The 22,658-nt window shown below is 39.9% G+C and overlaps 2 protein-coding genes across 2 annotated transcripts in view; one reads left to right on the plus strand and one right to left on the minus strand.

Annotated features, from left to right (window-relative positions):
- LOC126284050 (N-acetylglucosaminyl-phosphatidylinositol de-N-acetylase-like) overlaps positions 1-12,576 on the minus strand; it is a 94,741-nt gene extending 82,165 nt beyond the window's left edge. Inside the window, exon 1 of the mRNA XM_049982632.1 lies at positions 12,212-12,576. Within this exon, the coding sequence (XP_049838589.1) occupies positions 12,212-12,563 (352 nt within the window). The 5' untranslated portion in view covers positions 12,564-12,576. The remainder of the gene's footprint in view (positions 1-12,211) is intronic.
- A 450-nt stretch (positions 12,577-13,026) lies between these two features.
- Positions 13,027-22,658, plus strand: part of LOC126284049 (ribonuclease P protein subunit p29) — a 99,140-nt gene continuing 89,508 nt past the window's right edge. Inside the window, exon 1 of the mRNA XM_049982631.1 lies at positions 13,027-13,176. Coding sequence (XP_049838588.1) covers positions 13,155-13,176 — 22 coding nt within the window. The 5' untranslated portion in view covers positions 13,027-13,154. The remainder of the gene's footprint in view (positions 13,177-22,658) is intronic.

Consider the following 22,658-nt stretch of genomic DNA (forward strand, 5'->3'; position numbering starts at 1 on the left):
ATGGCTAAATACAGGGCTAACACGTGCCGCACAGTACTCCATCATAATCATGAGGGTCCTTAGTCTTCGGTGATTTAATTACTGACTCAATCTCCCCCTTGTCTGTATCACAGATGAGTATTATGGTTGTTCACAATTACACTGTGTTTTGGTGAAGCGCAAAGTGCTTTTACAACCTTATCTGTGAAAATACGTGTTATATTTACATGTGCATCATGACACCTCACCATGATGCTGAGAGCAAAAGGGCTCGCCACACGAAAATGTGACACTCTACCTGTAATAAATAGTGGTGCCGAAACATGTATGGGTACTTGGGAAAACAGTGTTTTGCATAACTGGCGGACCTCACATCCTACAATTTTAGCATTTTGATAGTTCAAAGTTACTATGTTCGTCCTGCTTTTAGAGATGACCCTATTCACAAAACAGAATGAAATGAGTGAATCTGAAATAGTTAAGGAGGTTTTTGACGATGATTATTCAGATGAACCTAGTGAGCATTCTCACATGCAATGTGAGATCTGGATGACTCTGTGAATAAATGTTTTTATGGTTCTGAGAATGATTCCAGTGACATCATTAAACATGTAAAAAAGTGTAAGGTGGCAATGTTTTCACACAATTCCAATAATAAGGTGAAAGTGATTTTTTTCTTGTGAACAATGTATTTCGTCACAATGTAAACCATTTTGAGATGGCACTCAAGACTTGGATGTCATCTAAAGTGTGATAAGGTCAGTAGGAACTTTTATTAAAAGAACATATCGGATCGACAGAAGCGTCCAATCCCACGTGTTGGCTTTGACCCGTGACGTACGGGTATTGTTGTGTGTGACGTCATGACGGCGCGGAGTTTGGCTTGTGAGTGTGGCGTGTTTGTAGATGTCGCCATGTTGCGGTTTGTTGTGCTCTCTGGTGGTATGTTCAGGGTTTTCGTTTGAGTGGTGTAATGGGCTCAGTTTGCTTTTGCTCATTATCCACAATTTTTCAAGTGTTGGCTTTGTATGTAGTGGAATTCGTTTCAGTGAGTTAACGATTTTGTGTGAAGGTTAATTTAGTGTTGTTCGCTGTAGATCATGTGGTAATTTTAGTAAAATTAATCGGTTGTTGGTTTTGTTCAGGAATGGATGTGACAGATAAAATTAACAGTGCGCATGTCAAGGGAAGTGTTCGATTCCAATGTGTAGCTGTGTATGTTGATATTGGTATCTGGAGATGTTTTTGTGGTGTATAGGCCAAGGAAAGTGTTTCATCCTAATTTATTTATGGGATTGGAAACTGCTGTTGAGCTATATAGGTCAAAGGAAGTGTCCGATTCCAGATGATGTGTTTAGTGGTATTTGGGGAGTTTTGTGATGTCAGTTTTTTTCGTCGTTTTGTGTGGTTTTGTATGGGGGTAGGTGTCTAAATTTGTTTATATTTAGTTTGCCCCCACCCAAAAACACCCCATTTCCCGCGCTTGTCCAGTCACTGTCATTAGGCTTTTTGTGGAAAGTGTGTGTGTTGGTTTTTTGATGTATTTTCGTCCTCATAATGTGTACGTAGGACTTTATATGCGCCATATTGGAATCGTGCTTTATTGTTGTTTCTGCCATATTTGTGACGTCATGGGTCAAAGCAGACGGGTGGGATCGGACACTTCCGTATTCCCGAACATATCTCATGGAGGTTCCTGCAGTCTTCTTTATACCTTAACAGACTACAAAATAAAGATAAGATTTTAAACAGAGAAGGCATTCTTAAACATTGCTCTGTAGAAAGTTTGATGATATTAATCTGTAGGATTTTAGAAGTGCTGTAACTAAACCAGTCGTATCTAAATTTCAATGACTTCAAGAAAAACTTAAAAATGAAGGAAGGAAAAAGTTTACAACTGAAGGTGACTTTAAATAAAATGTAATAGGTGAGGGTAGTGAGACTGTAAAGTTTCATGCTTTACGTCTACATCTGTATTCCACAAGCCACCTGATGAGTGTGGCAAAGGTTACACAGTACTACTATCACTATCCCCTTTTCTTTCCAGACGTGGATGATTCCGGGAAGAACAATTTTTGGTAAGCCCCTATGTCAGCTTGAATCTCTCTAATTTGATCTTGATGATCTTTTTATAAAATGTAGATAGGAGGAAGCAATAAATTGGTTGAATCTTCTGGGAACATATGCTCTCAGAACTTTAATAGCAAACCATACCATGATGCACGACACCCCCCCCCTGCAGCGTTTGCCGAGCATCTCCGTGGCACTTTTGCACTTACAAAATGCATCTGTAGTAAAATATGCTACTCTTTGGATCTTCTGTATTTCCTCTAATCAATGCAATCTGGTATGGATCCCAGACTAATGAGCAACATTCATGTATTGGTCTAATGAGGTTTTTGTAAGCAACCTCCCCCAGCATCTGCCTTAGCTGAATTTAGTTTTATGTGGTTATTCCAGTTTCAATAGTTCCATGTACACACTTCAAGATGTTTAATGAATATGTGTGCTTCCTGTGATTGTTCTGCAGTTGTGTAATCATACAATGGTCTTTCTGCCTATTATGCACAATATGACACAATTGTTTACATTGTGGGTCAACTCCGACCTCAGCACCAAGTGCCGATCCCCTGCAGCTTTTTCCGTATTTTATCACAATTTTCTAAAGTTGCACCTTCTCTGTATACAAGGACATCATCAGTGAACAGCCTCACATAGCTTCCTACTTTATTCACTAGGTCATTTACATGTATTGCCAAAAGTAATGATCCTATAACACTAAGCTGGGATACATCCACAGTTACTCTCACTATGAAAATTTATCTTCATGAATTTGCTAGTAACTCTTCAATCCAATTACAAATTTGCCTGATATTTTGGGTTACACAATTTTTGTTGTCAGAAGCCATGTTGATTCCTGTAGAGGAGACTTTTGGTCTTTAGAAATGTCGTACTACACAAGCATAAAACATATTCAAGAATTATACAACAGGCCAACGTCAGTGGCATAGTTTTGAGCACCTATTTGACCAACCTTCTTGAAAACGGGTATCATCTGTGCTTGAAACTTCCTGGCAGCTTAAAACTGTGTGCCAGACCCAGACTTGAACTCGGGACCTTTCACAGGCAAGTGCTATACGGGGTGTGAGTCATGCTTGGGTAGCTCAGGAGGTAGAGCACTTGCCACCAAAAGGCAAACGTCCCGAGTTCGAGTCTCAGTCCAGCATACAGTTTTAATCTGCCAGGAAGTTTCATATCAGCACACACTCCGCTGCACAGTGAAAATCTCATTCTGGATCATCTGTGCCTTTTCCAATCACTAGGTACACTTCTTTCCCCCACCAATCATGGCCCTTGCCATTGGTGGTGAGGCTTGCGTGCCTTAGTGATACAGAGAGCCGTACCATAGGTACAACCAAAACATAGGGTTATCTGCTGAGGGGCCAGACAAACGTGTGGTTCCTGAAGAGGGGCAGCAGCCTTTTCAGCAATTGCAGGGGCAAAAGTTGGATGAGTGACTGATCACGCCTTGTAGCATAAACCAAAACAGCCTGGTACTGCAAACTGCTGAAAGCAAGAGAAAACTACAGCAGTAATTCTTCCCAAGGATATACAGCTCTACTTTAAAATGATGATGGTATCCTCTTGGGGAAAATATTCTGGAGGTGAAATAGTCCCCCATTCGGACCCATGTGGGGCTACTCAGGAGGATGTCGTTATCAGGAGTGTGGGATGTCAGATTCCTTAATTGGACAGGTAGGTTATAAATTTAAAAATGTAAATGGATAGGTTAAAGTTAGATATAATGGGAATCAGTGAAGTTCGATGGCAGGAGAAACAGGACTTCTGGTTAGGTGAATACAGGGTTATAAATACAGAATCAAGTAGGGGTAATGCAAGAGTAGGTTTAACGACAAGTTAACAAATAGGAATGCAGATAATCTACTATGAACAGCATAGTGAACACATTATTGTAGCCAAGGTAGACACAAAGCCCACACCCATCACAGTAATACAAGTTTATATGCCAACTAGCTCTGCAGATCAGGAAGAGATTGAAGAAACGTATGATGAGATAAAAGAAATTATTCTGATTGTTAAGGGAGCCGAAAATTTAATAGTCATGGGAGACTGGAATTCTATAGTAGGAAGAAGAAGAGAAGGGAAAGTAGTAGGGGAATATGGACTAGGGGGAAAGGAATGAAACAGGAAGCCGCCTGGTAGAATTTTCACACAGTATAATTTAATGATAATTTAAGAATCATGAAAGAAGATTCTATATGCGGGAAAGACCTCGAGACTGGGAGGTTTCAGACAGATTATATAATGGTCAGGCAGAGATTCAGGAACCAGATTTTCAATTATAAGACATTTACAGGGGCAGATGTGGACTGAACACAATTTACTGGTTATGAACTGCAGATTAAAACTGAAGAAACTGCAAAAGGACAGGAATTTGAGGTGGTGAGACCCAGGTGAACTGAAAGTACCAGAGGTTGTAGAGGATTTCAGGGGGGAGCATTAGGGAATGATTGAAAGGAACAGGGGAAAAGAATAAAGTAGAACAATGGGTAGGTTTGAGAGACAAAATAGAGAAGGCAGCAGAGCATCAAGTAGGTAAATGATGAGGGCTAGTAGAAATCCTTGGGTAACACAAGAGGTATTGAATTTAATCGAGGAAAGGAGAAATACAAAAATGCAATAAATGAAGTAGGTGAAGTGGAATACAAATGTCTAAAGAATGAGATCGACAGGAAATGCAAAATGACTAAGCATGTATGGCTAGAAGACAAATGTAGGGACGTAGAAGCATGTATCACTTGGGGGTAAGATAGATACTACCTACGAAAAAATTAAAAAAAAAATCTTTGGAGTAAAAGAACCACCTGTATGAACATCAAGAGCTCAGATGGAGAACCAGTCCTAAGCAAAGAAGGGAAAGCAGAAAGGTGTAAGGAGCATATAGAGGGTCTCTACAAAGGTGATGCACTTGAGTGCAATATTATGGAAATGGAAGAGGATGTAGAGGAAGATGAGAAGGAAGGTATGATACTGCGTGAAGAATTTGACAAAGCCCCCAAAGACCTAAGTCGAAGAAAGGCCCCGAGAGTAGTCAACATTACATTAGAGCTACTGGTAGCCTTGAGAGAGCTAGCCATAACAAAACTCTTCCATCTGGTGAACCAGATGTTTGAGACAAGCAAAATACCCACTGATTTCAAGAAGAATATATTAAACCCAACTCCAAAGAAACCAGGTGCTGACAGGTGTGAAAATTATCAAACTATCAATTTAATAAGTGAAGACTGCAAAATACTAACACAAATCCTTCATAGAAGAATGGAAAAATTGGTAGAAGCCAACCTCAGGGTATACCAGTTTGGATTCCGGAGAAATGCAGGAACATGCAAGGCAATACTGACCCTATGACTTCTCATAGAAGATAGGTTACGGAAAGACAAACCTATGTTTCTAGGGTTTGTTGAGTTAGGAAGCACTTTTGACAATGTTGACTGGAATACTCTACTTCAAATTCTAAAGGTGGCAGTGGTACAATACAGGGAGCAAAAGACTATTTACAATTTGTACAGAAACCAGTCGGCAGTTAGAAGAGTCGAAGGGCATGAAAGGGAATCAGTGGTTGAGATGGGAGTGAGACAGGGTTGTAGCCTCTCCCCGATGTTATTCATTCTGTATATTGAGCAAACAGTAAAGGAAACAAAAGAGAAATTTGGAGTAAGTATTAAAATCCATGGAGAAGAAATAAAAACTTTGAGGTTCGCCGATGACATTGTAATTCTGTCAGAGACAGCAAAGGACTTGGAAGAGCAATTGAATGGAATAGATAGTGTCTTGAAAGGAGGATATAAGATGAACATCAACAAAAGCAAAACGAGGATAATGGAATGTAGTGGAGTTACTTCAGGTGATGATGAGGGAATTAGATTAGGAAATGAGACACTTAAAGTAGTAAATATGTTTTGCTATTTGGAAAGCAAAAAACTGATGACGGTTTAAGTAGGAAGGATATAAAATGGCAAGAAAAGCATTCCAAAAGAAGAGAAATTTGTTAACATCAAATATTCATTGAAGTGTCAGGAAGTCCTTTCTGAAAGTATTTGTATGGAGTGTAGCCATGTATGGAAATGAAACATGGATGATAAACAGTTCAGACAAGAAGAGAATAGGAGCTTTTGAAGTGTGGTGCTGGAGGAGAATGCTGAAGATTAGATGGGTAGATCACATAACAAATGAGGAGGTACTGAATAGAATCGGGGAGGAGGGAAATTTGTGGTACAACCTGACAAGAAGAAGGAATAGGTTGGTAGGACACATTCTAAGGCATCAAGGGGTCACCAATTTAGTGCTGGAGGGAAGTGTGAGAGGTAAAAATCATAAAGGGAGACCTAGAGAAGATTATATTAAGCACATTCAGAGGGATGTAAGTTGCAGTAGTTACTCGGAGATGAAGAGGCTTGCACAGGATAGAGCAGGATGGCGAGCTGTGTCAAATCAGTCTTTGGACTGAAGACCACAACAGCAACAACAACAATAACAACAACAACAACAGGTACACTTCGCTCATCTGGCTATCTGCAGAACATTACTAATAGGAGACGAACAGGTTCTTTCACATCCTCTAAGTGGAATCGTGTTGGCAACCCATCTCGTCCAGTGATCTTTCCTCTACTGAGCAATTTGAGTCGCTTTTGTATCCAGTGGTCACTTATTTTGTATCTGTTATTTTGACTTTTGTATGAAGATTTAAAGGAGGAATGACAGTGTGATCTTCCTCAAGGAAATAGTTTGGAAAAAAGGAGTTTAGTGTTCCAGTGTTCACTCTGTTAATTTAGTTTTTTCAGCCTTTGCTCTATCATCTTCGATTTCTATGCCATTATGATCATGGAGTGTCTGGACAGACAGATGGCTTCAATCCATTTACTGACTAATGTGACACCAAAACTTCTTACGATTTTTTGTAAGATTGGATGGTAGAATTTCATTTTCAAATTCCCTGAATGCCTCTCTTTACACAAATTTTGGCTCTGTTCGGCTTTTGTTTGTCTATGAAGCTTTGGATATGTTTAAATTCGCAGTAAAACTGTCTTTGAGTTTGGAGCAGCTTACTAACAAAGTTGCCTAACCACAACAGACCTTTCCCAAACCGAGCGAGGTGGCGCAGTGGTTAGCACACTGGACTCGCATTCGGGAGGACGACGGTTCAATCCCGTCTCCGGCCATCCTGATTTAGGTTTTCCGTGATTTCCCTAAATCGTTTCAGGCAAATGCCGGGATGGTTCCTTTGAAAGGGCACAGCCGATTTCCTTCCCAATCCTTCCCTAACCCGAGCTTGCGCTCCGTCTCTAATGACCTCGTTGTCGACGGGACGTTAAACACTAACCACCACCACCACCTTTCCCAAATCTCACAACTTTGGTTAGCGCACACCTTCTTTCGAAGGCACATTGTACAATAAATTTTACATTAAACTTTTCTAAATGCAATAGGGAAAACTACCAATCAGAAACTTGTATAGATAATATTTTTACAAATTAACAAATCGGTGATGAAGGTAAATTCTGAACAGATACAAGAGATATCCCATCAGTCAGCTCTGTTTTTCAAACTGCCGAAAACAGACAAACTACAATTAGAAAATTTATACAAAAAGGAATTTTAATTAAGGAAACTGAAATTTATTTTCTGATAAACTTTCACTGTAAGCTTTCTTTAGACTGCTACTCTTGAAACACAAAAAACTTGGACAAATCCGTAAAGTATTTCTTAGATGTGTTTCTGAATGTTTTCCCTGTAAACAGAATATTCCATCAATCTTTGGATGTGCATCTGAGACAGCAACATTTCTTCTCCCAATATTCTGGCTGACAATGATACAGCCATCTTCAACATGAACTGGTGACTGAATTAAAACCACCTGACACAACACCATAGAATTACCTAGTGGATTACTAAAATTGATGACATATGCTGAAATGCAAGGCAACGAAGACTTAGAACAATAATTCCTCTCAGAGGGGCAGATGTGGAATGAATGGTTACCATGATTTGTTAAGCTGGAAACTTTCATCTCGGTTGAGCAGGTTGTATGGATTTCCACAGCATCCTTGATCACTGACTCACAACTAGATGAAGCTGTGGTCACTATCTGAACTTTTCCGTACCCCATGGAATGGTAAGTGCAAACAGAATGTTCAGCCACTGCAGATTTGTTGTGTTGTGGAAGACCAGGGTGTGTCTGGTGTTTGATGCACCATTCTTCTACAGTGCATATAGTTTGCCCTATGTAATTTTTACCAAACTGATAAAAAATTTCATAAACCCCTACTTTTCATTTAAAAACAAAAAAATGAGAGATCTTGAAAGAGGAAGTCATCTTGGTTTGTAGGCACAAGATCACATCCTCTTTATGCTTTTTCACTATTCTGACAATTTTGGATTCTCACGTATAGTGCAAAGTCCTTGCTCTTTCTTTGGTTGGGCTGGCGTTTTTGCTTGCAGAGCTCCCATAATTTGATGTTTTGAACATCCATTTTTACTGAATAACTCTTCCAAATGTACCTGCTTATACTGTATGATGTCAGTGCTCTACACTCTATGGGTCCTAAGTACTAAGGTTTTCAAAGAATCGTGGTACCTGGATGTAAACATAAAGCAGAATGGGTGGGCTTAAGGTGTACACAATGCACTAAAGACCTTTATAATATTTGGAGGGCCTCACTGAGGTCTTCGCAGACCAAAATTACTCTCCCAAACACATCTCCCCAGTCATGTTCTTTGTCAGAGTTTTGACTATTACTGTCATGCCCTGAAATGAGGAACACTGTCCCCGTGACTCAAACAATGGTATTTCACTGCCCACCCAATCTGTGCAATATCCTTGAGTGTCCTTATTCCATCCTTGTTCCCATACCCTTGCCCCATGGGTCATATCTATGTAATAGAACTAGATGCAAAACATCTAATCCAGTCCGGTCACAGACATATCCCACCACAAAGGAAGGTTCACCTGTGAAAAGAGTGGTGTTGTCTACAACTTCGATGCAATCATTGTGCAACATTGTACATGGGCATGACTGGCCACTAACAAATTGATTGTCCACATGAATGGTCACCACCAAACTAGGCCACGAGACAGCTGGACCACAGAGTTGCCAGTATACCAGCCAACACAGTGTGCTTGGCTTCATAATCTGTGCCACCTGTATTTCTCATCTGTGCCACCTGTATTCCTAATACCAGTACCTGGGTTTTTTTGAATTGTGAAGGTGGAAACTCTCCCCGTAACGTAGCCTTCATTTATATAACCCCCTGGGCCTCAATCTTTGCTAGCATCTGTTGCCACCTGTGTTAGAACACTGACTTGTAGCAATTTATGGATAACACTGGTAACAGTTCAAATAATTTACACCATTTCGTTATATACAGAGCATTACACTCATTTGATGTTACTGTATTTCTACAGTGAAAAAGCTTAGTTTTGACAATGACATGTGTACATGTCAGAGGATCTTAAAGTCTGACAAGGTGAAACAAAATCTTTGGCAGTACCACTTGAAAATGGCCCTAAGACCAAAATAGCAATTGTGAAATAAATAATTTCTACAGTCAACAGAAAATACGTCCATTGCACTCCCATTCGTTATGGTTGAGTTCCATCACAGGCCATCTCCTCCTACCACAGTCTGCTCCACCCAGAAGTTAAACCGGCAATACGTCTAGTCAGGAGACCATATGATTGGCCCAAGATTGAAAAGGACCACAAATGTTTCACCCAGCAATGTGGCAGAATAATGTTAGTCGCAATGTCACCTTAGCATTTTTGTTCCACCAAATCAGCAATTCGAGTACATACACATCAATACTGTTGGACCACTTCAGACATCAGAAGGCTGTCCAAACCACCTGATGGATGTTTACTACTGTTTACTGTGGCAAAAATGTCGCCACAGGAAGACACAACAGCTCGAACTGTAGTGCAGAGAGTGTAGCTGTGCTCTGATGGAAGGCAGACTCTGCTCAAAGGCAGTAAAATCCCTTTATCACTCCAATAGTTCACATGACAGTCTCAAGCCCATATCTGATGGGGCACTGGAAGGTGGGCCTTAGCCACAGACCAGGTGGCTAAGCGTTGTGGTAGGTCACCAGCATCTGCTATGCTCAGTACAGAGTAGTCAACATCCCTGGCCAGTGGGTAAGTTATTCTGGGCTGATATGGCAGGCTGACACAGCCTGTAGAGTATGAGACAGATGTCTGGTTAACAACTGGCACTGGCAGGCAACCCAGTGGCTCGGTGGCTAGGAGGACCTCAATTCAACCCTTGGGCCCCTCATGCCGGAGTGGATTCATTGTAGTGGTGGTGGTGCTACTGTAGCAGGTATCATGTGTGACACATTCCAAAGTGTCCCTGGTTTCGGTAATTAGCCGTGCACTGAGTGGCATGCAGTAGCAAAGTGTCCACTGGATGTCAAGGCAAAAAGTTCTGCCAGCGTATTACTGCAAGTGTCCTCTTTTCTCCATTGAACTCCCTTACCTAGGCCAGTGCCATTTCAGTAGCTAAACACTATTCTGTGGATACATTGTGCAATTTGACAAGTGCCAATATTTGAATATTGGAAAGGGGTTCTATCAAGTAGCTGATCTGAATGCAAAAACTGCTGGTGTGTATATGTGCACGACATACACCACACGAATTTTGTGATACCAATTCCAATAATGATTTTGAAGTATCCAACTTCATCCAATAGTTATACAAACAAATCTACAGGTTCTGACATGCTGCCATGCATCATTTATTTTTCAAGACTTGAAATAGAGTAAGTGCATCTGTGAGTGTTATGATGTGACCAAGATGTCACTGCAGCCACCATGACGTCCCCTAAAGCCATACCACCTTGTGAAGATACATTTGCATTGGCATATATGGTTTGCCTACCGCAACCTCCTGTGATAGGTTAAAACCGGCTTTTATAACCACATAGCCCCATGGCAAAGAGATTAAGAAAAATGGTACTGATCACAGTACCATGCATCTTTTCATCAGTAGCATCCAATCAGTCTGACAATGCTCCAGTGGGTGACCCACACTTGGTGTCACATTTGTTTTAACTCTAGATAACACTGACGCTTGTAATGGAGGGGGAGGGGGGGGGGGTAGAGGTGCAGTAGAGAGGCTAAGTGGGCGATCCTCAGTTAATATAGACTGACTGACAATCAAATGTAAAAATAACTAATTTTTGAGATAATTTCTCCTTGAGCACTGCACTTTTTGAGTAAAAATAGCTAGTTATTTTCCTCCTCCTATTATGAATGTTAACTGAGGTAAGATAGTAGAGCTAATGGAGAACTGTAGTGTCTAAAGTGAAGACATGACACCAGCCTAACTAATTAAAAAAAGAAATGAAACAAAATGGAGGTTTCTAAAGCAAAGGAAATGGGAAGAAACAGTTTAACACATTAAGGAGAAAGCTTCGCACAAAAAAGTATTTTCTTTCAGTAAATGTGCTGGGCTAGTACAACAGACCAATGCAAGAAGTTTCAAGCATACACAACTGCCACACAGTTATCAAATTTAAGTGGCCTAACTGAAGAGCTTATTGCCGTTTAGTCGTCCTAGTTTTATCTCTATATGGATTTTCTGTTTTTAATATACTGATAAGAATTACAAATAGTAACAAAAAAAGCTTGAGCAACACATCATGGAATTCTATATGGCAGTCCTCATGCTCGCATATGGAAGTGAATGTTGTGTCTCCCCCCCACCCCCTTCTTCACACTGAGCCAGTGGTCTATGTTAGGCTGGCAGGTGACGAATTGGTTGAGTGGTGATGCCAATGAATTTGAATGCGAAATAATGGTTGTTGTAACACACTGCTCTGTGGTATATCATGGTGCCGACAGTTGCGCCATAATTAACGCACTTTGATTTATAAAAGCGAAAACTGCAACGTAAACTCAGGAAGACTAGCACATATTATCCAACTGACAATGCTAGACAAGTTTTTTTTGGCACATATTACGTTTGAATATCGCTCATTACATACGAAAATGTGCCTACATGTGTAATTTTTAGCCCCATATAAAGAATATAATCAACTGAATCGTTCTGCAAAAACTTGCACTATTAACTTGATAAGTACATCATGACAAAAACGAGAATTCATTTATTCATCTTACAATAATATCTGGTTAATAAGACCTGTAGCTACTCACCATTGGAAAGGCATAGCAGGTACATCCCGCAGTCTTTCTGTTTCGCCAAGGTTAAAATCGTTGGGCCAAAAAACATGCACTCATCATCAGGATGAGCCGTAACAAATAAAACTCTTTTAACGGACTTTATCTTTCCCCATGTTCCATTAACTTTCAGGTACACTGTTGCAAAATAAACACCGACACATGCTACAATATATAAAAACAATGCTATTGTCAGGTGCAGTGTGGTGTCTTTGGCATATTGTACTGATTCATCAACAAGCGTGTTGTAAAAGTTTCTGACTATTTCCATACGATCATGGAAAATATCAATGAAAATCGACATTAAAGAAATTCGTGATTCGTCCATTAGTTATACCTTTCGCCTTTTCTTAACAAAACCGAAATACATACTCTTACGCAAATCAAAATTTCACAGCCAAAACTTTAACATCAAATCTATTCATCGGTATATTATTATGCACATATTACTCCCACACTCTAACCCCGACACTGCACTCCACTCGTCACGCAATGTGATCATCGAATGTTTTTTACGTTTACGGCAAGTGGCGGAGCATGACCAATATAACATGGTCGAATGGTTCATCAACAGAGTTTTAAATTTTTACGCTTAAGATAAACAGTCGTGTTTGCGAGTACAGCATGTACTCTTGGTTCCATTTATCTCAAGATCAGAACTCAAATTGTTCCTGTTCTTGTGACTGACACGAAGACATTAAGTCTTACGAACATGGTAGTGTTGGCAATTGTAGCCAATTGTTTACCAGCTATATGCGAACAACTGAATAACGCACACTGTTAAACACGATGCAGTCACAAACAGAACGGAGAACACTTGAACAACTATAGTGTGGAGTGAGGGGGGTGCGTGAAGATTTACGGTAGTGCGGTATTGATTTATGTTAGAACGGTTTGCTGCGTGGGATAGGTATGAACAATGGCAGAAAAGGGAGTTACAGGTGAAGTTTTGTGAACCTTTGTATTAAGTATTATCATTCAGTATTTATATTTAGTATTAGTACCGGCAAATGTTCATAAATATTAGAAGAATAGTATATTATTGTAATAAGTCGTCCCAGAATCGCTTTTACAACGATATAGGAGTTGTCAGCCGAGTACAGGGAGAGAAAGGTCATTTATACAGAGGTATAAAAATGTTCAGATTTGTTTAATAAGGATAGGCCAGTTTCATACAGTAACAAATGAACATACAGTAACAAATGAACGTCTTCATTCAGTTTACAATTAGTGATAATGCAGTTATGTTTTTACATGGGACAAACTAGTTTTATAAAATAAATAAGTTATTCATTATTCGTTATGTTTGTCACACATGAACGAAAAATTCGTCTGTTACACACACACACACACACACAAATCATGTTTGTTGTTCCTATTGTTGTTGCGTGTTGATGTATATGACCCGTTCCACCTCTCTCTTTATTTTCGTACCAGATGATGGAGTTACATCAATTTGGACTATCAAGTGCTCATACAATAGTGCTATGGAAAGTTTAAATAGATTTAAGGCTGGGAGAAAGTGAGCAGGTCACGAGCTATAAATGTGGATTCTTAGGACTATCATTCATCGAAGTGCGAAGTTCTGAAATATTTGGCAGTATACAATATGGATTCAGAGTTTCATTGTGACATGAACAATGTATAACATTTTAACAGTTTTCTAGTCATGTTATCCTTTGCATTAAAACATGAGATTTCAAAGACATTTACAGTATTGTTTATCAGGAGATGACAGTATCAGTGAACCAGTTTGTGTTCCTTACGTGTAGTAACACCGGTGGAGTGACATCACATGGTTCGTGTTTTGAGTGCACTAGGTGGACAGTGAAGTGAGTGCAGCCTCAGCTATCCTCAGACCAGAATTAAGGGGCAGGAGAAGAAAGTCTGCCTCAAGCCCCATCACCTTCCTATGAAATTAAATATTTACTTGTGCTTCTTTACGAGCATTCATTCCATCTCTAATGCTCAGCTCTAGACTACAGTATAATAATAGCCAGTTCAGTTAATTTTAATGTGATTATCTGAATTTCTGCTGCTATATTTATTGCACAAACACAGTTAAATGAAACATGAGATGTTACACTCTACAAACCTTGGGTACAGTGTGAACTATTTGCCTTATATGTACTTTTCTCAAAGTTTGCTTGGCACGTGTAAACACCAGATACCTTCAGATGCAAGCATTCTTTTAATAAAATGGCTTTCATGCCCAGTGTCTTCATTAATTAAAACTTCTGAGTTGAGAGGCCATGGTCTATCTTTAAAGCTACTCCTTCCTGACATTTCGTTGCGAACTGTAGAAAACGTCTTCCGAGATAAGCCAACGATGTTGTCTGCAGTCGGCAACAAAATGTCAGGAAGTAGTAGTATTATAGATTGACCATGGCGTCTCAGCCTGGAAGTTTTAACTAATGAGTCTTTTTATTGATTCTACAATTGCTGCTTTATTTTACCTTGGCACTTTAAACATAGGTCTGATACCTCATATGCATCCTATTTTGCTCGAGAATGCACCACAAAATAGGATGCGTACTTTTGGAACTTTTTCTGTTGGCTGAATATATTAAGGCCTTCATATACTGATGTATGAAGTCTTATATGATATGGTTTATATTTTTAGTTTATTTGAATACTAAATCAAACATTTTAATTGAAACAGCAGATCATTGTTATTTGAAATTGTATGTATATTAAAATGCTCAGAATGGAATTTGCCTTAACAGCATGGTTAAGAAACTTTTCATTTATTTAAATATGACTTGTTCTGCAGAAGAGAGTGTCAAAATCAGTTCTTTTTTTGGGATTCCACTGCAACTTACGTTCTAGAGCTCATTTCTTTGAGTATATGATGGTAGATCTTCTTTTAAGTGTGATTTTACTATCAATATTGTTTTACAATTGTACATGGAACTTGCCAAAAATTGTATTAAGACATTTCAGCTTTGAGATATCAAGATGTCTGATACTCATGCATCATAGACCATTTATAATCTGTGCCCTACTTAACACTTGTATAATGTGATCTGCACCTCTACTCTGCAAACCAGCATGAGGTGCATGGCGGAGGGTATGGTCCATTGTGCCAGTTATTAGGGTTCCTTCATGTTCCATTCATGTACGGAGTGCAGTAAAAACAATTCTTTGAATGCCTGTGTTAATACAGTAATTATTTTAATCTTGTCTTCATAATCCCTATGTGAATGATACCTAGGGTGTTGTAGTATATTGCCCTTCACTGTATACTTTCAGTATCATCTGTTAGTCCTATCTGGTACAGGTCCCACAAACTTGAGCAGTATTCTAGAGCTGGGCACACAAGTGATTTGTAAATGTAGACTGACTGCACTTCCCCAGTATTCTGCCAATAAAATGAAGTCTACACCTGCTTTACCCACAACTGAACCTATGTGTTCATTCTGTTTTATATCCCAGAACATGGTACACCCAGGTATTTGAATGAATTGGCTGATTCCAGTGGTGACTCATTGATACTGTGGTCATAGAATACCTTTTTTTTTTCATTCTGTGAAGGGCAAAATTTTACATTTCTGAACCCGTAGACAGAATCGCCAATCTCTGCACCAAGTTGAAATCTTACCAATATCTGACTCAATATTTATGCATCTTCTTTCAGATAGTACCTCATTGTAGATAACAGCATCATGTACAAAAAGTCTGACTTTACTGTTAATATTGTCTGCGAGGTCAGTAATATAAAATGTGAACAAGAGGGGTCCCAACAGACTTTCCTGGGGCATACCCAAAGTTACACCAAGTGAGGTGGCACAGTGGTTAGCACACTTGTCTCACTTTTGGGAGGATGGTGGTTCAAACCCGAATCCAGATTTAAGTTTCCCATGATTTCCCTAAATCACTTCAGGCAAATTCTGGGATGGTTCCTTCGAAAGGGTAGAACAGATATCCTTCTCTAACCCAAAGGCCCTGATGTCCTCATAGTTTGATACCTTCAACAAATCAACCAACCAACCCAAAGTTATGTCTACACCTGATAATGACTCCATCCACGATAACATGCTGTGTCCTCACTACCAAAAAGTCCTCAATTTAGTCACAAATTTCACTTGATACCCCATATTATGGAACTTTTGACAATAAGTGTAGGTGTCATACTGATCACATTCTTTTTGGAAATCAAGAAATACTGCCTTGAACCAAAGCTTTCAGTATGTCATGTGGGAAAAGTGAGTGTTGGGTTTCACGTGATTGATGTTTTTGAAATCCAGCTGGTTTGCATTGAGGAAATCATTCTGTTCAAGATACCTCATTATGTTTGATGCAAGCAGATACATTATACATGCAAACAGACAAAAAACACAAAAAATGTTTAATTGCAAAAACAACATGAAACTAACGGAACAAGTACGGAAATTAGGGCATTTTAGGTGGATATGAACGAAATATTTGACAAGCCTAATAATGAAGATGCACGAGAATAAATAGTAATGCAAAAATGAACCAAATGAAAACCTCAACAATCAGCAGACCCACAATAACAAAGAGAGAGTTTGGATATTGAAAATTCCACTTGTCCTGTATAACTTTAAACAATGTCCATGATACCGCTAGACCACAGCTAACAGAACAAACTATTATCAAACCTAACCAGACCAAAATGACTGCAACATACTCCATGACACCCACCAGTATGACCTACAAAATAAGAGCTCGAAGTAACAAGACAAGCCATTAAAAAAAAACACCTCATCATAAATTTTGAGAGCCAAAGCCCAAAGATGATTTCGTACATAAGCACACACAGGACACTTCCTACAATAAAGAACAAAGAGCCATAAGAATGAACTGCATTAACTACCCAAAGTCAGCTGACAAATATATCTAGCCTGGAATGTCATTCATACCAACATACACACGATAGAAAAACAAAAATAACCATTAATGACCCAGAAACCCTTCTTGCTCAGAGTGCAAATATTGTTATGAAAGCATTGCCGTATGTACTCTTCCTTGGTTTGATAACTAGCGACTTTGGTTGATTTAAAAAATTCGCTGCACTACTCACACATCACACTTTTCTGCCACGAGGCCATACGAAAATATTTAAATGTAGTGGCCATATTGTTACCCACAGCAGGAACTAACAAATTACTAGTAAATTTTGTGGTACAACCCATACCTAGTACCAAACAAAAAAGGAAAATAAAAAAAATTCCAATTATTAACAACATGAGAAACTAATGACTCCAAAACCAGAAACAAATCAGTAGGGAATAAAAATTCACATTATAATAAAGTTTTATTTACTGAATAAGGAAACCTCATTAGAAGCACAAGTTATTACAGGACACAAAACTGTTTTATGGATTGCATTTCTTAGATCATAGAGGAAAGGGGATTTTACTGGAGTGTAGAAAGACCACATGAAACAAGGACGATGATGTTATTCTATAAGGTATTTGACTGGTCAGGATGGTGGTGGGTGGACGTGAGGGTCTTAGGGCGTGCCAGCGATCAGCATTTGAACACGGTCGAATAATTTACTTTAACTTTTATTAAAAACTCGTTACATACATACTCGGAAGCGGTCAGTGTCCTCGCATCAGGATGTCTGATGACAACAGCCGCCAGGGCGACAGAAAGACCCACTTTTATTCTGCGTTGCTAGCTGACACGCGTGGACAGCGACCCGGGAAATTCGGAATCAGCAGTGACGGAAATATATGTACCGTGCTGGAGGGTGAATGATCGCTTGCCTACTTCACCCATTCCCTTACACCACCCTCCCGATTAAAATTGAGCTACCTGGTCGCTCATTAACAATCCTCTACCAAATAACTTCTAATAACCTTAGGCTTCATTCACAATAGGTGCTAAGTCAACTTCAATGTCACCGGCAGTAACGCGTTTGAGCTCAGCAGGTGCAGAGGGTCTTGACCGCTTTAATACATAAAAACCAAAGGTGATCAAACATAACAAAATTATTGCAAAAGTTGTAGTTAGTCCAATGGAAAGCTTTAAAGTAATGTTACTCTGAGTAGCTTGTTGATACTGGTTAATACTGTTAAAAGCATGAATCAAATTCAAATTGTTGCCTTTGTAGCTTGTTGATACTGGTTAATACCGTTAAAAGCACGAATCAAATTCAAATCGCTGCCACAAGTACTCATGGATTGAACTAATTGGTTGTACCGTTTGACTGTCCCACTTAAATTAAAGTTGAATGAATTCATTGACTCAAATAAGGAAGTATTATTGTGGAATCCAATAGAAATGGGAGTTACAGATAACTTACCTTCTACATACAAGCTGCCTTGGGATACCTGGAAAAAGTCACTTGACAGCTCACAGTTTTCTATGTCTACCACAAAACCACTACCTTGTATCTTTTGGGTAAAGGGGGAGGAAGGACTTGTTACACATGAAGGTCAGGTCAATTGTTGAGTTGAAAGAGTAGATGATACCTTTTGCGAACCATTGTAGGAAGGGTTGAGTGAGTGTTTTCAGATTCCTGGGACAGTAGTTCCGGGGTTGAACCTTCATGAAAAGCTCTCTCTCACAGCTGTATACACAACTGTCGAAAAATATGATATTCGAAGGACAAACAAGTTTTTTTGTTTGCTCACATTCATGCAAAGTGCTCTGAGATAAAGCTAAGAAATATCTTTGGTCCTGACTAATTAAAAAGTACTTCCGCAGATGGTACTGAACATAGGTATGGAGGGGCGCCCAAAATACTGGATAGGTATACAATCGGTAAACTTCAAAGTGATGTCTGGAGTCTGCTAAGGAAATGGTGACAATTAGAGCCAATTCATTGTCCATCATGGTTGCATCTACATCACTCAATTGGTAGTAGAAATACAAATTTTGCATATTGACAGGTAGGATCATAGTTGCAGGATTAGTTAGTTTCCTTTCCGTAGCTATTAGCAATGCCAAAAAATCTTTAGGATGCAGCAAAACACTGCTTAAATGATTAGCTGTGCTAGTTTAAATGGCCTGCCTCAGATTAGAAGCATCTAGTCGTGCATTTGACAAACTATCGGTAGTTCTAAACAACAAAGTATTTAATTCTACATGGGCATTCAAGATATTGACTTTGTTCCGTTATTCCCTTTGGACTCTTGTAGTCTCATTGTACAGATCCTTAAAATGAGCTATGAAGTGCTTAACAACCTTACCAATGAACACGGTATTATTTGTAATTGTCTGCTGCATATCGCGTAGTATCACATGTTCAGAGAGTTTTTTACCATTGGAATGTACTTCTTCCCCTAGCTGCTCTAACTTGTTACTCATGTCAACCAAGTCCCTGTTAGGTAATGTTCTGAAGACAGTTCTGAGTATATTGCCACCAAACTCAAACCAAGCCTGCTTACGTCTAACAAGATTATTGTGGGGTAAAAGATTTAAAAAGCAATCAATTTCCCTTCTATATACGGTAAAGGCTGCCTTGACTTGGTTTTTAGCCATCACCCAACTATGATACTATGACAGTGCTGGATCACATATCGTATGGTTGACTGGTCCTCAATAAGGTTCATGAGTTCACTTATGTTCTGAAACTGCTCTTCTACCTCACTTAGGTTATACTTCAAAATAATCTTAAAATTACCACTAGCTTCTACCATACTAGTTTGTGGTTCGAAAAGAACACCAGATTGATGCGGAAGGGTTCTAAAAGACAAACAAAACCTAAAATAAAAGCAAGTGATCAAAGTAAAAACAATCATTATCCTTAAATTTATCATAATGAAGGCGAGAAGTTAGTCTTCAGCAATAAGAACAATGTTAACACTGACTCAGTTAGTTGTTACCAGAATAACACACTTCCACTTCTGCACATACACAATTAGACACTGCACACTGCTGTAAACGACGTATACGCACTTAGCACATGCTTAGCGTTGTCTCGGCCGTAGCAAATACCTTGATAAGGGGGAGCTCAGGGTTGCACTGGGGCACGTTCGGTGGTGACCTGGCTCCTCAGCATTGAACTGTGGATCTCGGCGTCGACGGCACACCAGCTGGTTACTGCTGGGAGTGCTCTGCGGATGTCTCAGCTGCTTCCAGGGTCTGCCTCGGGGTCGTTCTTCTGGTTCATCAGCTGGTTCCTGTGTTGGATTGCTCAAATATTTTAGACGGTTCACGTGCACTATGATAGAGCGAAACGCCAGTTGAACTTTTAATGTGACCAGGGAGATAATTTCAAGGACCTTATATGGCCCTTTCCAATGCAATTTAAATTTCTTAACGTGATCCTTCTTCAACACTGGGTTACTCAAATAGACTAAATCTCCATCACAATACTTAGGTACGACTGCTCTGCGATCGTCTTGTGCGGCCTGCTGCAAAAAGGACTGATTGTTCCGAGCCTTTACATGCTTCCATACTTCCTACATTTTGCTCTGCGTAGTCTCTCAAAAACAGCTGTCAATCCTTCAGTGTGTTGTTGCATGTCCTGACAAGATATATCGTCAATGTAAACCAGACATTGTGTGGGGGTTAGTCCTCTGAGGACTGTGTCCATCAGACACTGAAATGTTGCTGGCATATTCTGTAGACCGAAAGGAAGATGGTTATACTTGTACACACCTGTAGGTGTAATAAACGATGTTTTAGCCCGATCGTCTGGATGTACAGTCAGTTTATTGTACCCGCTGGGTAGGTCACAAACAGAAAAGATTTTGCACAAACCAAGATAATCCAAAGAGTGTACAAGATCCGATAATGGATGAATATCCGGTAACGTCACAGCATTCAGCTTCCGGTAATCAACACAGAATCGGTACTTCTGTTCTGTAGGCGATTTCCTTTTTACGATCACGTTGGGGGAGGCCCAGGCTGCATCAGACGGCTCTCTATGTTCAATAAACCCGGCTTCCAGTTGTTCTTTAATCATCTTGTTGACTAAGGCTTGTTGGCTATAAGGAATTCTGTATGGTCGTTCAGCAATGAGTGCCGCTCCTAGCCGGCCGGTGTGGCTGATCGGTTCTAGGCCCTTCAGTCTGGAACTGCGCGACCGCTACGGTAGCAGGTTAGAATCCTGCCTCGGGCATGGATGTATGTGATGTCCTTAGGTTAGTTAGGTTTAAGTAGTTCTAAGTTCTAGGGGACTGATGACCTCTGATGTTAAGTCTCATAGTGCTCAGAGCCATTTGAACCATTTTTTTGCTGCTCCTCTGGTATTTATTCTATGTTGAACTAATGGAGTTGCTGGAAGATTATCCCGCTCGCGGAAGAGATCAGAGTATCTATGTAGCACTGGTAAAATTATTTCCCGATCCTCTGGCGATAAATGGTTTAATTTAGTAACCAGCTCTTGTTCGATTGATCCAAGTGCTTCGACAGTTGTCGCTCGTGTATTGACATTCGGTGGACCATAAGTTGCTACTTGTACATCTTTCTCCTTGGTAGGGATTTTTTATTATGTCTTGTGAATCTAGGTTCGATACTGTTGCCACAGGACTCCCGCGTGGTAATTCCGCTTCTGCATTACTCATGTTAGCAATTTTCACTGGAACTTGTAGTTTCCCATTTTTTTTCATCCTCTATATCACTGACAGTTCTTGCTACATAACAATGCTTCTGGCCTAGCAAAACACCGTTTACTGATGGCTCTGTTAACAACAAATTACTTCCTCAGAACTTTGGTATCTTCATGTCAATATACAGTGTTTTTCCTGTTCCAAGGGGGATGCGCTCACTTTCAGTCAAATGCACGTCAACTTCGAATGGTATTCTTGTGCAGCAACTTGGTTTACGCATTACCTCAGCATCACTAACATTCTTTTGAGTCTGACTCTTAGAGTGCCCTTTGCAGCCATAATCATTATGACCGAATCGGATTTTCTCTTTGCTACATCCATCTGAGCGTGGTTAGCTGAAAGGAAATCCAACCCTAGTATACCTTCGTAGCATTTCTCTCTACTTCTTATCACTTGCATTCTGGCCTCATATTCATCTTGGCCTATCATGAAGTTAATCACAACTTCTCCTTAATTGTGCACCTGGTTGCCATTTAACCCTTTAATGGTACAACTCGACTGCCTCCAGCTTCTCTCTTTAACTACATGGCACCACATTAGAGAAATTTGAGCCCCTGTATCAACTAGAAAACAGACATTCTGTCCACGGTAAATTGCGTTAACAAGCAGGCCTTCAGAACTGTCATTCGTGGAGCTTGCAGTAACTATCGCTTCTTGGGGGCGGAAGTAGTGGTGGCCCTCCCGTCCCCTCTGTCGTTTAATGTACTCCTTGCATTCCTTCCTCTACAGTTCCGCGCTATGTGGCCTTCACTTCCACAAACAAAACACCGAATCTTCTTTCCACTAGTATTGGCCGCCTGTTGCCCGTTCCCATGATAACTGCTTCCTGAATAAGCTTTGAACACACGCCGATCCGGTTTGCAGTCCATTTGAGGTCTCCGTAGCTCTTCCAC

The sequence above is a fragment of the Schistocerca gregaria genome, chromosome 8 (genome assembly GCF_023897955.1).
Source record: "Schistocerca gregaria isolate iqSchGreg1 chromosome 8, iqSchGreg1.2, whole genome shotgun sequence".
In the NCBI taxonomy this organism is placed as follows: Eukaryota; Metazoa; Arthropoda; class Insecta; order Orthoptera; family Acrididae; genus Schistocerca; species Schistocerca gregaria.